At 36.4% G+C, this 12,420-nt stretch overlaps 1 protein-coding gene across 1 annotated transcript in view; it reads left to right on the top strand.

The window, feature by feature from the left end:
- The first annotated feature begins 5,690 nt into the window (after positions 1 to 5,690).
- The window catches only part of LOC138701305 (uncharacterized), a 246,942-nt gene continuing 240,212 nt past the window's right edge, over positions 5,691 to 12,420 (top strand). Inside the window, exon 1 of the mRNA XM_069828058.1 lies at positions 5,691 to 6,371. Coding sequence (XP_069684159.1) covers positions 5,988 to 6,371 — 384 coding nt within the window. The 5' untranslated portion in view covers positions 5,691 to 5,987. The remainder of the gene's footprint in view (positions 6,372 to 12,420) is intronic.

The following is a 12,420-nucleotide window of genomic DNA, read 5'->3' as shown; positions in this document are numbered from 1 at the left end:
GGGCGCAGACCGACAAGCCAGCTGCTGGCCTCATGCCCACATGCCGAAGCAAGGGTGGACGATCATCCAACCAGAATGGAGGTATTGTGTGGTTAGCACGATGATCCTCTCAGCCGTTATAGCTGGCTTTCACAACCAGATTTCGCTACCTGTCATAGCTCCCCAAGTGCATCACAATGCTGGGTGGGCACCGGTCCCTTACACTGGCCGAAATTTCTTGAGAAAATTTCTTCCCCCATGAGGACTCGAACCAGCGCGCATTCTGTAACGCAAGTCCTAGGCAGGATGCCTTAGACCATGGTTCTTAAGTGATACAAGGTATTAAAAGTGTGCAGGGCTGGGCAGTAATTCAAATACATGTATTTCAAATACGTATTTGAAATACATTTGTATTTTATAATTTATAAGGATTTTCGAAAGTATTTTGTATTTAAATACATAAAATTGATGTATTTTGTATTTCAAATACTCAAAATACTTTCTTCTTCTTCTTGTTCTTCAAGTTTTGGATTTCGATTTGAAGAATTAATTTTTGTCTTATTTGCCTACCCATTTCAGTTGTGCAAGCCATACACTTAGTTTTCTTGCCACAACTGATTTCCTTAATGTAATGAAGAAATCTCCAACAGCATCAAGGATCCAACACTTGCTAAATGTTTAGCATTATGGAATGCGTGTAGGAGACTCAAATAGTCAGAAATTATATCAGATGTCTTGAAATATTCATTAAAGTTTCCTTGCCCAACTCGATGGAATTCTCTTTATGACTCAATCTCTCAAATATTGCATTCAGACATGATATAAACAGTATATGTGAAAAACTGGGATTGCCAACCTTCAAAGATGTTGAGTTTCAGTACCTTGAAGAATATTGTGCAGTTCTGAAACCCATTGCCGTAGCCCTTAATGTAATGCAAATGAGAAGACATGCTATTACGGCCAACTTTTATCCACATTAACTTCCCTTAAAAACAGATTACATATTCTGTTACATAGTAATCTACGCCATCTATTCCAAGTATCTCCAATCCTAATAAGTTCACTTTCATCAAGATTTAAAGTGATGTTTGATCTGATCCCAGAAGAAAATTGAGCTATTTTGGCAGCTTGCTCCACCCATCATTGAAGATGAGATGGCTACCTGACATTTCCTCACTAAGTGATAAGAAGAGGACACAGAATATGTGTTGTGAAATCAGCTGAGTAGTTGTCTGCTACATCTTTGGTCAGTTCAGACGATGAAAACAATTTTTATGTTTTAAACTCAAGTACAACAGACTTTGAAAAGCAAAAAGAAAAGAACTTGTCTACTGCGGAATATGAGCTCATACTATTCTTCAATGGCAAAGGGACAACCCTGTGCACTCTAGAGAATTACCCAACAGTGAAACAAGCTTTTATAAATATAATACAAGTTTGTGTTCCTCTACGCCTGTAGAAAGACTATTCTGTTTTGCAGGATTTATTCATTCACAAGCAAGGGGAGCCTTATCTTATGAACATTTGAGGAACTGGTTGTTTTCAAAGGGAGCAGTAATTATTCATATGTAGCATAATTTCATTGCTGACTGGGAAAAGGAAGAAGTTCAGTTACAGTGTTTATATAAAACTTCGAGGTAAAAATACTTTTAATGTTAATATAATATTTTAGATTTTCAGTAATATTCTTATTTCTTTAGGCCTATATATTTTATTGAGTATTTGAAATACAAATGTATTTTGAGTATTTGAAATACTTGGATGTCAGTATTTTTCCCAGCCCTGAAAGTGTGTAATCAAGATGTATACTCGAGACGAGACAAATGATATAATACACAAATATATAGGGTGAACCAGCCAGGGCTAGAGTCCTAACTGCACTCACAGTGCCTGATTCATACGTAATTACGCTACCATATGTGGAGGATTTATTCCGTGCTTTTGCGATTAGTATTGCGTAATGATGTACTTAACCGAATTCACAATTCATGTTCGAAATTACGTCCTTGTGATATCTGGCAGGCTGCACATCTCCTAAAGACATGTCCAGTAACTCGCCACAGTTTGTTCTCCGAAATGGGTCGAATTTTATGCCAGATATTTTGTTTTTGTTCCTCGATTGAAAGTGGGTTATTCATGTGAACTTTACTTTCAACTGCTGAAGTGGAACCATCCTTCGTTACTATAAAAAATTTAGGTGCGGTCAAGTAGTCCATCATACACTGACTGTTGGAACCACATGCTAAACCTGAGTCTGTTCTGATAATCAGATTCCGTTAACCTCTGAAGTGCACGGATTTTGTAGTAAGGTTTTAATTTTAATTGTTTCGTACCTCTTATCACTGAAGACTGTAACACCCCTACCTGCTGAGCTACACTGTGGGATGATGTTGTAGGACTTCTCTCTAGTCAGTGGTCAATTTCATCTAACATCTTCTCAGTGAGAATATGCTTCACACATGTTCGTTTCTTATCCAATACTGATCCAGTTGTACGAAATTTCTTCACTAAATTGTAAATCATTGTTTTAGAAGGCTGTGGCGAATCAGGGAATGAGTAACGGAAGTTTGTTACGACTGTTCTCCAAGATTCGTATTTCACAAAGTTGTAAATAAACACTCGTTCAAGGCTATATGTCATAATGGAGACACTACTGCATTCTAATTAATGTATGATATACAGCTGCACCCTCACTATGTGAACGTATGCGAGCAAGAGGTCTAATTACTGCGATAGCACAGCAGTTGCTATGCATACGGCTTTCTGCCGATGCCAGTCTAGCCCTGGCTGACTTACTCTGTAGATCCATGTGAATCAAAGCTACCCACTATAAAAACATCACATCAAGTTTCAACCAAATATGATTTATGTATCTTATTAGGAACATACGTGTGCAGCTTCTGACATTCCATAAGATGTTCGATGTTGTTAATATTATATCAGAGGAACCCAGGGAAAAGGTAAATTTCGAGATAAAATTAAACGTTCAAACATTAGAACAAGTAAATAGTTATAAGTATTTAGAAACAATAATAAACGATGATGGAAAACTAGACGAAGAAATAAACAATGGAATTAGAAAAGCAAATCAAGTTTATTATAATCTAAATAATACAATTATTGGAAAAAGAGAAGTAAATAAGAAAACAAAAATGCAGATTTATAAAACATATTTACCTGTACTCCCATATGGTGCTGAGACTTGGGCAATGATAGATAAGCATAAAAGTAGGGTGGCGGCATCAGAAATGAAATATCTGAGAAAAGTAGTTGGGAAAACTAAGAGAGAGAGAGTTAAAATATAAATATTAGAAATGAACTACAGCAGGCATCAGTGATAGAACAAATTGAAAGGAAACAACTGAATTGGTTTGGACATCTAGTTAGAATGGGAGATGAGAGGAAAGTGAAAGAAATATTTGAATCAAGAGTAGAAGGTAAAAGGAGGAGGAGTAGACCAAGAATAGAATGGGAACAATATATTAATGATGTGGTGAGGAGAAGAGGGAAGGAAATCCGGGAAATAAGACTGGCATTGGACTGGGAGAGATACAAGAAAAGGGTGGAGGACCCGATGCTGCAAGGCATAAGGGATAGATGAAGAAGAAAAAGAAGAAGAAGGAACCCGAATAGTTGCAGATATTCTCCTAAGCAGTTATGTCTAGTTGCTAGCTTAAATTAAGTCAGAAAATGTACACACGAGTTAACAATTAGTATTTACAGTGCTAGTTAATATTTACAACTATGAAGGTAGATTTAAATAACTGAGCACTTGATTAAATATAATGTTTTAATTTTATTATTAAGACTTCAGTGATCTGAACTTTAATACTATCTTTCATAAATCGTTGTCTTCATTAAGCTATTAGTTCTGTGTTGCTGTGGTTGGCCGATTGGAATCTACTTTCTTAGCATGTGTCATTTGTTTCTTTTAATGTACATCCTCATATATCTTTATTATTAATTGTTTATCGATGTATGAACTGTAAGGAATTGAATTTGTGATAACGAATGGCGTTTTGGTAAGATGAGAGGGCATTCGCCATGAGATTACCTGACATTTGCTTTATAGTTAGGGAAAACCTCGGAAAAATCCATAATCAACCCAAGCACAGCCTTAGATCATGACTCTACAGTGACACTTGGAAAGGTTCTACTTCCCAACGTGTCTAGGAAAATATGTAGGAGGTATAGGGTCAGAGCACGATGTTGCAACTAACAGCATTCCCTCTTTTCTTACCCACAATGGTTACTTCTCGTAGACGTGTAGTTTTTACTAAGTGTGACAGCTGACGTTTACTTTTTTTTTCTTTCTTTCTTTGCCAGCAATCTCAGTGTAACCATGAACCCATCTGAAGCAGATATGTTGGGAATAAGTGGTTAGTTTTATGCTAATTTTGGCAGTAACGGGGCCTTTAATTAATTATTTTGTCTCTAGAGCGGGAAGAGATCAAGAAAATCTCTCTTGACGAGCTTTTCTCAAATGAAACCAAATGTAGCCTTTGCTACGTTAGTGGTTGTTACCTGTTTAAATGAAAGTACAATTTTTTTTTTTGTTAATTGAAATTAAAATGTTTTTATCAATAAAATTGTGTGTTCATTTGTTCACACCTATGTCAGATTAACAGCAAATGCATGTAAATTACGTATTGTAGTAGGATAAGATTAATAAGTTAAAAGTTATGTGTGCCATGAAACGTACTGCTGTAAAAAAAATCGTGATGTCAGTCCTGTCTGTTACTTACAAAAGGAAATTGAGAAAAAAAAATGATTTTAAAAGTATGGTCAGTCATTTATTGTACTTTATGTCATGATTTAAATTTTTAATGGTTACCCCCTACGTCAGTTTACATCAGTTCATGTCAGAAAATAAGGTAGAAGTATGTCACGCGATATACCTACCCTTTTTTTTTTTATTTATTTTTTTTTTCTCCAATGACTCTTTCTCCATAAGTACCAGGTCGAATTTGACCCTTTCCTTTTGAAAGAATTGTAGGAGATCATATGATATTTATAACCTAAAATATTTCAAGGCAACGTTATCCACCTGCCCTACACGATCTTTCCAAAAAAAAAAAAAAAAAAATATATATATATATATATATATATATATATATATATATATATCACACCCTCCCCAGGAAAATTTGTAACATTTGGAAAAAAGAATAAAAAGATGTCATCTTCAAATTGTTATTTTATATGTTTATTGATCAGTATAGTGCTATAATCCCTTAAACGTTCTGTGTAGGATTCAGCTTTAAATGTGGCCCTAAGATGGATTTATAAATAACTCTCCCTCTTGCCTCCCAAACTATATTCCAGGGTGTGCCACTGGCAACTAGCAACTTGACTCTGTAGATGGCTCTGATGTAGCCTATATCTTATTTATTATTTTGCTGGTTTTTCTTGAATTTTGTAGATGGCAGACCAGTCTTCGTTACCAAGCTACTATCACATTTATATATTTTTGTTGTTTCATTTAACGTTTATTGTTAAATCATTGTAAATGCAAAGGTCCATTCTGTGTCATGATATACATAAATAGATCTATCAAAACAGAAAAAAAAAAAAAGTAATCTTTGGTTTCCCCACCGGGACTGATGCCTGCTTTTATAATCTTTGCAACTGCCTATGAACATCACCAGGTGCCCTCTCCACAGTATCTATCTCCTCGCACACCTGGCTGATCTGCGCGTGCGCCGTTGAAGTTGTTCCGCCAGTTCAACTTGTTCTTGTGATCGTTCAAGTCGTCTTGTTCATGTATAGTCGGTTTTTTATATTTCTTAAACTGAAAACGAAGAAAAGTGAATAAGTATTGAGCGTCGAGTGACATAATGAAATCTAGTGGTGTTTGTATTTGTGTTTTATACACTAACGGTTAGTTCCAAAACAGTTTTGACATACGAACGTAAAAGAACATGGTTGGGAGGTATTTGTTATGATAGGTCAGGTTTCCTTCCTCTATTTAAAAAGAAAGGTTATTGAGACATTGATAATTGTGTAGGATGGATAAATGTAACAACAAACAAGAAATTGACTTATCTTGTGAAATCTCGTCCTTACAGTATTTCAAAAGTTCGTTTGCCAGATCCATGGCTGTTGACTGCATGAACCAGACTAAATCACTGGACAGTGCATTCTTAGACCGGCCAACTGTCAGTGAAAAACGTGTACTACATAATAACAAATCTGAAAAACATGCAGTGTGGAATCCATCGTCTGTAAATGTGAATGGAAATTGCAAGAGTACAACAGCAACATCATCTTTGTGTAATGGAAATACAGTGCTACAAAATGGATATGATTTATCTCATGTGATAACTCTGAGGAAAAACGCCAGATCCAGAAGTCAGTCTCTCGATGCTGTCAAGTTGTGGAAAGTAAAACAGGTAGGCCCGTATATAATTATTATTCACAGGATTTCCTACCCAATCAGATTTTGCTGCATTAGACTCTAAGGACGTCTGTTTTGGCTCATTCTATAACAGTCGCATTTTCTTTATTATAACATAAACTTACGACCCAACATACATACTGTATATCCACAGTTCAATTGTTACCGGTACGGAAGATAATTGAGAGTGAAATTAGAACTTCCGAAGTTCCAAGCACAATATCTCCAACATGTAATCGAAATCCGTGGATCCGTAATAATCTACATACAGCACTCGTGGATTTTTTCACATATTATTCTTATGAGTTAATTGTTGCTTTTGACTATTCTTAGTTAACAGTAACAGTGCAATTTTGCAATTCAGTCATTAAAAGTACTTTGTGCATTTTTCACATTGTTAAAAAAATTCGTTCTTGTTCATTGCTTTAACTACCTCGCCGCTAGCCGGGAAGTGTACGGTATCGTTGAATGCGGACATTTCAAGTCACTGATGAGTTAAATGATTGTAAACTTAAATTGATCGCCCCACACCACACATGGGACTGACGTTTGATTTAAGTTTCTTTATTGGTTAGGTGGGTTAAATGAGGGGACAGCTAAGTGATGAATTAAGCTGGGATTGTCCACAGCTGTGGAGTGACGGTTAGCGCGTCTGGTATTGAAACGAGCGGGCCCGGGTTCAAATCCTGGTTGGGTTTTTTTTCCGGGGTTTTCCCTCAACCAATTGAAGCAGAATTGCTGGGTAGCTTTCGGCGTTGGATCATGGATTCATTTCGCAATCATTAATTCACATACCTATCATCATCCATACAATAACCCGGGTTAAGTTCACGGTGCGGCGTGCTGTACGTGTACAAGAGCTCGGTTCTTCGGCTACCCAATCATTCACACAGAATAGGAGTAGTAAGCACAAAAAGCCTCAGGCTGCAGTGTAAGCCTTCGGTCCCTTCTCCCTACAAGGAAAAAAAAAAATCCGGGGTTAGTGGGTTAGTTGAGGTGTTTATTTACATGATATGAGGCCGAGAAATTGTGTATCGTGGGGAGATACCGAAGTTTCACTCTTACATTTCTTAGGTCTCATAAATTTATTTTCTATATTGTTTAGGCACAGTGTTTTCAGAGAGTAATAAGTAGTGTATGGAGTTCTGAAGAAGACGCGGTCAATTTTTGTAAGTCTTTCATCATTCAATTTTTGTTGAAGTCTTAAATCAATCAGTTCCCCTCCCTAGATATAAATGAAGATCGTAGGTTAATACTATCAGATTTTTTGGAAACCCGGTGAATTTTTTAATGCTTACAGTACGATAAATGAGCTTGTGATTTTAAACTAATTAATTGTAGGAGTATCGTACACTAGGCCTCGCCTCACTTCTTGAGCCTTAAACTAGAAACACTCTGTGTACTTACTACTGTATTGTTTTAATACAGTACGTAAAACTAATGACATGCATGCTTCTTAGACCTGGACACTTCGGTGTATTCCAATTTTTCGGTTATTTTCAATTATTTGAATACGTTTTTTTCTCCCGGATGTCTTGTGTAGCGGGATCGAAGATTCACCCTTGTCGGTAATCTAAGCTTAACCTCTGATCATGGTGTTAACTTCGCGCGTAAAAAAGGTATTCGTATGAAAACTAACTTAATAATTAGTGTGTACATAAAGATAATAGGCGTACAATCTTAGAAAAAAAAATGACCGGCTGCCATACGAAAGTCCCCTTCGGAAGACTTCGGTTGTTTCCGTGAGAGCATAGGTTTACACGTTTTTCCTTTGTTTTGTTTATTTGTTTGTTGCTTTTTCTGTCTGTTTATAGATCAAATATTATAAATATTTCATAATAAAGATTGGCTATATTCAAGGGCTAAATTGGGTGCAAAATAAACATCCATTCCAGTGGCGGCTCGTGAACTTGTGGATTGGGAAAGCTGCAGTACATTTCGGTACATACAAATTTCACTTCTTGATACCATTACTAATAAGTATAGGACAAAAATAAATGCACTACATATCGAAAAACCAAAACTTCCTGACTTAGTTGGGAGATATCTGTGGGACCATTTGCTAATCCCTAAGAAAAACTAATACCATCGATTTCAGGCTGAATTTCAAATCGGCAGACACTCAACTTACAATCTACCAGTTCATTCTGAATTGTCTTAGAATAACCTGAAACAGTGGCATGTTCCAAATGATTTTTGAGAGGCTCGTTTAGATTACTCACGAACTGTAGCAACCCACGAAACACATCAGGGTTCTTAGAATCGTTTTTTTCATCATGTCCCCTAAGGAGAAGTTCACAAAATTTGATGCAATCAATATTTTTTTTAAATAATTTCACGATTTTTTCTCACTTCTTGATTATGTTTGAGAATGTTTGTTCTCTTCGTTTCACTTAATTGCACAGCATTATGAGTTGCTTAACATAGGCAATGAAACAACATTTTTCAGGTGAGACTGCGAAGATTCGTGTATTTTGCTTTTTAGGGGCAAATGCCCTAAATCTGTCACACCACTCCTAGTCCATGCAGCATCACCACCGAAGAGGAGGCAAGGAAAGCAAAATACAGATTTTTTTTGTTCACATCCACGTAACCACAAATGCTTAGCCTAAATTTCATTGTTATACTTCCTTACATATGTGCACTATTTCGGCTGGATGAAGCTTAAGATTTAAGTCGGGTAACGGACGACCCTTTAATTTCACTTCATTACATCAATATCCTCCGCAAGGGAAAGTTGAGAAAAATAAAATTAATATTCTGTAATTCACACACACTCATGCTTGCAAATTTGCACTGGTTAAGTTACGGTATTAAGACGTCACACCAAAGCAACACTCAGACATACTGATGGTCAACAATTTCCTAAAACTGGAAAAGAAGTCTCTTTCGTATTTTACGTGCTATATCAAAAGGATTCTACTCGTGCAATCATTTTGAGTTAAGGCAAATATTAGGTTCTGCTGGAGGCTGGATATATACGTAATAATAAGGCAAAAGAGAATATTAATTTCGTTATATTAACTCGATAAGATTCTACAACAATAAGTATGTGAAAAGAAAATAAACATTTTGCCATTAAGTTTCAAGGGAATAGAGAATCCATTTGACGCAGCATTATAATAGCGGTGTGGGAGGAGAGGAAAGACCCCTTGTGGCCTGGCTCTGCAAGCCACTGCAGCGAGATATGGGTTTTAAACAGCGGCAGTTTCCCTCTGCTTCCCTTCACCTCTCTACCCCCTGACCATGCAAGACACACTGCAGATCCCAGGACGACTTTGAATGCAGTGTCAATTCTAATACAGTCAACGCGCAAAAAGATTATGCATAAGATAATAGTACATATTCCCGGCCACATGAAATAAAAAGCAATTTACCAATAAAAGCTGTAACAATTCTTCTAAAAATTAAAATAAATATTATTTTTATTTTCCTGTCAAAGCAGGGAGTGCTGCAGCTCCGCAGCTCTTATGGACGAGCCGCCCCTGAATCCTTTCCCTATTCGTGTAAACCAGTCGCTGCCCGAAGTTTATACTTTTTTTTTTAAGATGGGACATGACAGAAGCGTTGCGATCGGAAAAACAGCTGAATGTCACGTAGCGTGGTAAGCCTGTTGCTATGGTAACAACGGTTGAGTTGCCAAACTTACCATTCTGACGTGGCGAGTGCTCAATAGCTCTCTTGGCGACATTTATTGTGCACACATTGTTAGCATTGGTACGTTTCATATTTGATTCTCTGTCGATTTTTGTATTGTTTTCTTACCTTCGCGTCAATTGTCAATGAATGTTTTAACGTCAGTCATCTTAATATCAATTGCTAGCTTCCATCAGCTGGCAGCATGGTAGTCCATATTGGCAACATGGCACTGTAGTTCCAAGTTCGGCCGCTTAACTGTCATGTCCCATCTTAAAAAAAACAAGTATAGACAAATTCACTATGCAGGAGATCGGTAATTTTTTGTGTTTAAGGCTGTAACCTACATAAATTTTACACTATTACCACAGTCTAGTATATACAGTCACGAAGCTTGAGTTGTGAGGGTACTAGGAACAATAGACTGTGCCGGTACTATTTCACATTGTCTGTGATGAGGCGATAGTAGCGATCCTAGTGGTTAGCAACTATCTATGGATGCATATTCCCTACGTATCGAGCTTCGTGACTGTATATATTAGACTTTGCTATTACTGTATTATTATTATTATTATTATTATTATTATTATTATTATTATTATTACGAAGAGAACAAATCCAGATATAAAATTCCATGCCGTCAGAGAAATCATCTGTGTTCTTACATGTTTTTCTTTTTACGTATAAAGTCTAAAACCTTTGTTTTCTTTCTAGATAGGCCTAAGTTGTTTTAAATTGTTGAACTGCAGTACTGTTTGAAATGTGCGTAGATCTTTGTAAAGAGTCTTGGGAGTTAGCAAATATTACCTGATCATCCGCAGATAAAACAGTATTCAGAAGTCTTATTCCAATAAAGTGCCGGTAAGTTATTGATGTTTCAATTCCACTTGTCAACGGAAAGCTACCGCATTTATCTCCCCACCCCAAAGAAAAAAAATTGCAAACATGGCACTGCAAAGAGCAGACGATAATGGACATACGTCTCTCACTTCTTGTGTTATCTATAAAATCATTATTAATTTTGCCTCTAATTTTTACGTATATAAATTTTTTTGCCTGTACGAGTATATAAGTTTTTTGTTGCTATAATCAAATGATATGGAATGTCTTTCCCCTTTAACTTTTTCCATGTATGTTTATAATTCCTGGATAAATTACTTAGTATAAAATCGACCAATAGGAGAAATCGCTGTCCACGAACAGAAAGAGCAGATAGCATGAACAAAAACTCCTTTCGTTATTAGCTACGCCGAAAACCTGGATTTTCATTAAACAAAGTGTTAAATTGTTACCAGAGTTGCCAGGCTACCAGCGTGCATTACTTGCGGTAATTCATTCGAGATCTTCATATTAAGTCTTCATTTGTTCTATCCTCTGAAACGATACGCCGAAACCATAGTGCAGGGATGTTAAAGCGCCTGTATTACGTGCTCATATTACAAGCAATATTACAAATCCAACAAGGTTCACTTTTTTAGTAAGATAAAGTACAGGGATAGGCCTATCATTTTATTTTTACTAATATTTCTAATATTAACCTGGCTATACCTATGGATTAACGGTTGAGAATCTGAAACACCGTTTGTTACCCACTTCCACGACTGGAGTTCGATGAGACTGCGTAAAATACAAACAAATCACTTTACTAGATATAGGAGGGAAGAAAAGTAGTTCATCCATTTACGTAAACTAGGATATATCGCGATTTTGAGTTTGATAATTTTTATTAGATTTTTGTTTAATCAAAATACAGTACAGTATTAACAATAAGTGTTTTTACTCACGACCTGAGCTGTCCATTCGGACGTATTCATTGTGCAGTGTGTATTACAGCACATTAGCGTGCAATATAGAGATTGAAGTTAAATTGAAAAATAGGCCTAATCATAATATGGATATTTAAACAGATTTTTGAAAATGGTAGCCGTTCATTTCGATACAGGCTTTCGTTCTTTTGTGCATATTATCGCACTATAGACTATTGCATCTAATTCCAATTACCAGTTTCGTCCTTCGTACTAGTAACTCATGTTGAAATAATTCTGTACCTACTCTATAAAGGAGTACCTTACGTACTGTAAATTCAATCTTCACTTCTGCCCGACCCGCACAGATAAAATTACTCAGACATGCTATCTACTGTTCAAGTGATTATGTGGCAGGATCGTAGAAAGGGGGAAAATCACATGACAGTTAATTACTTAACGAGGTCCTTTTATTTAAGTTATTTTAAACAGTTCTATAATATTACATAGACGTCCAATTCCTAACAGAAATTAATGTTTTCAGAAAAGAGCTAAGCTAGCCCAGCCACTAGCCTTTACAGAGGGACGAGCAGAAGCAGGTGAGGGAAATCGGGATGCGATGTTGGAAAATGGACGACAGTACCTGTGCGAAAATATGATTCA

This window comes from Periplaneta americana, chromosome 6 (assembly GCF_040183065.1).
Source record: "Periplaneta americana isolate PAMFEO1 chromosome 6, P.americana_PAMFEO1_priV1, whole genome shotgun sequence".
Classification (NCBI taxonomy): Eukaryota; Metazoa; Arthropoda; class Insecta; order Blattodea; family Blattidae; genus Periplaneta; species Periplaneta americana.
The sequence above is the reverse complement of the archived record's forward strand: the minus strand, read 5'-3'. Positions and strand labels throughout refer to the sequence as shown.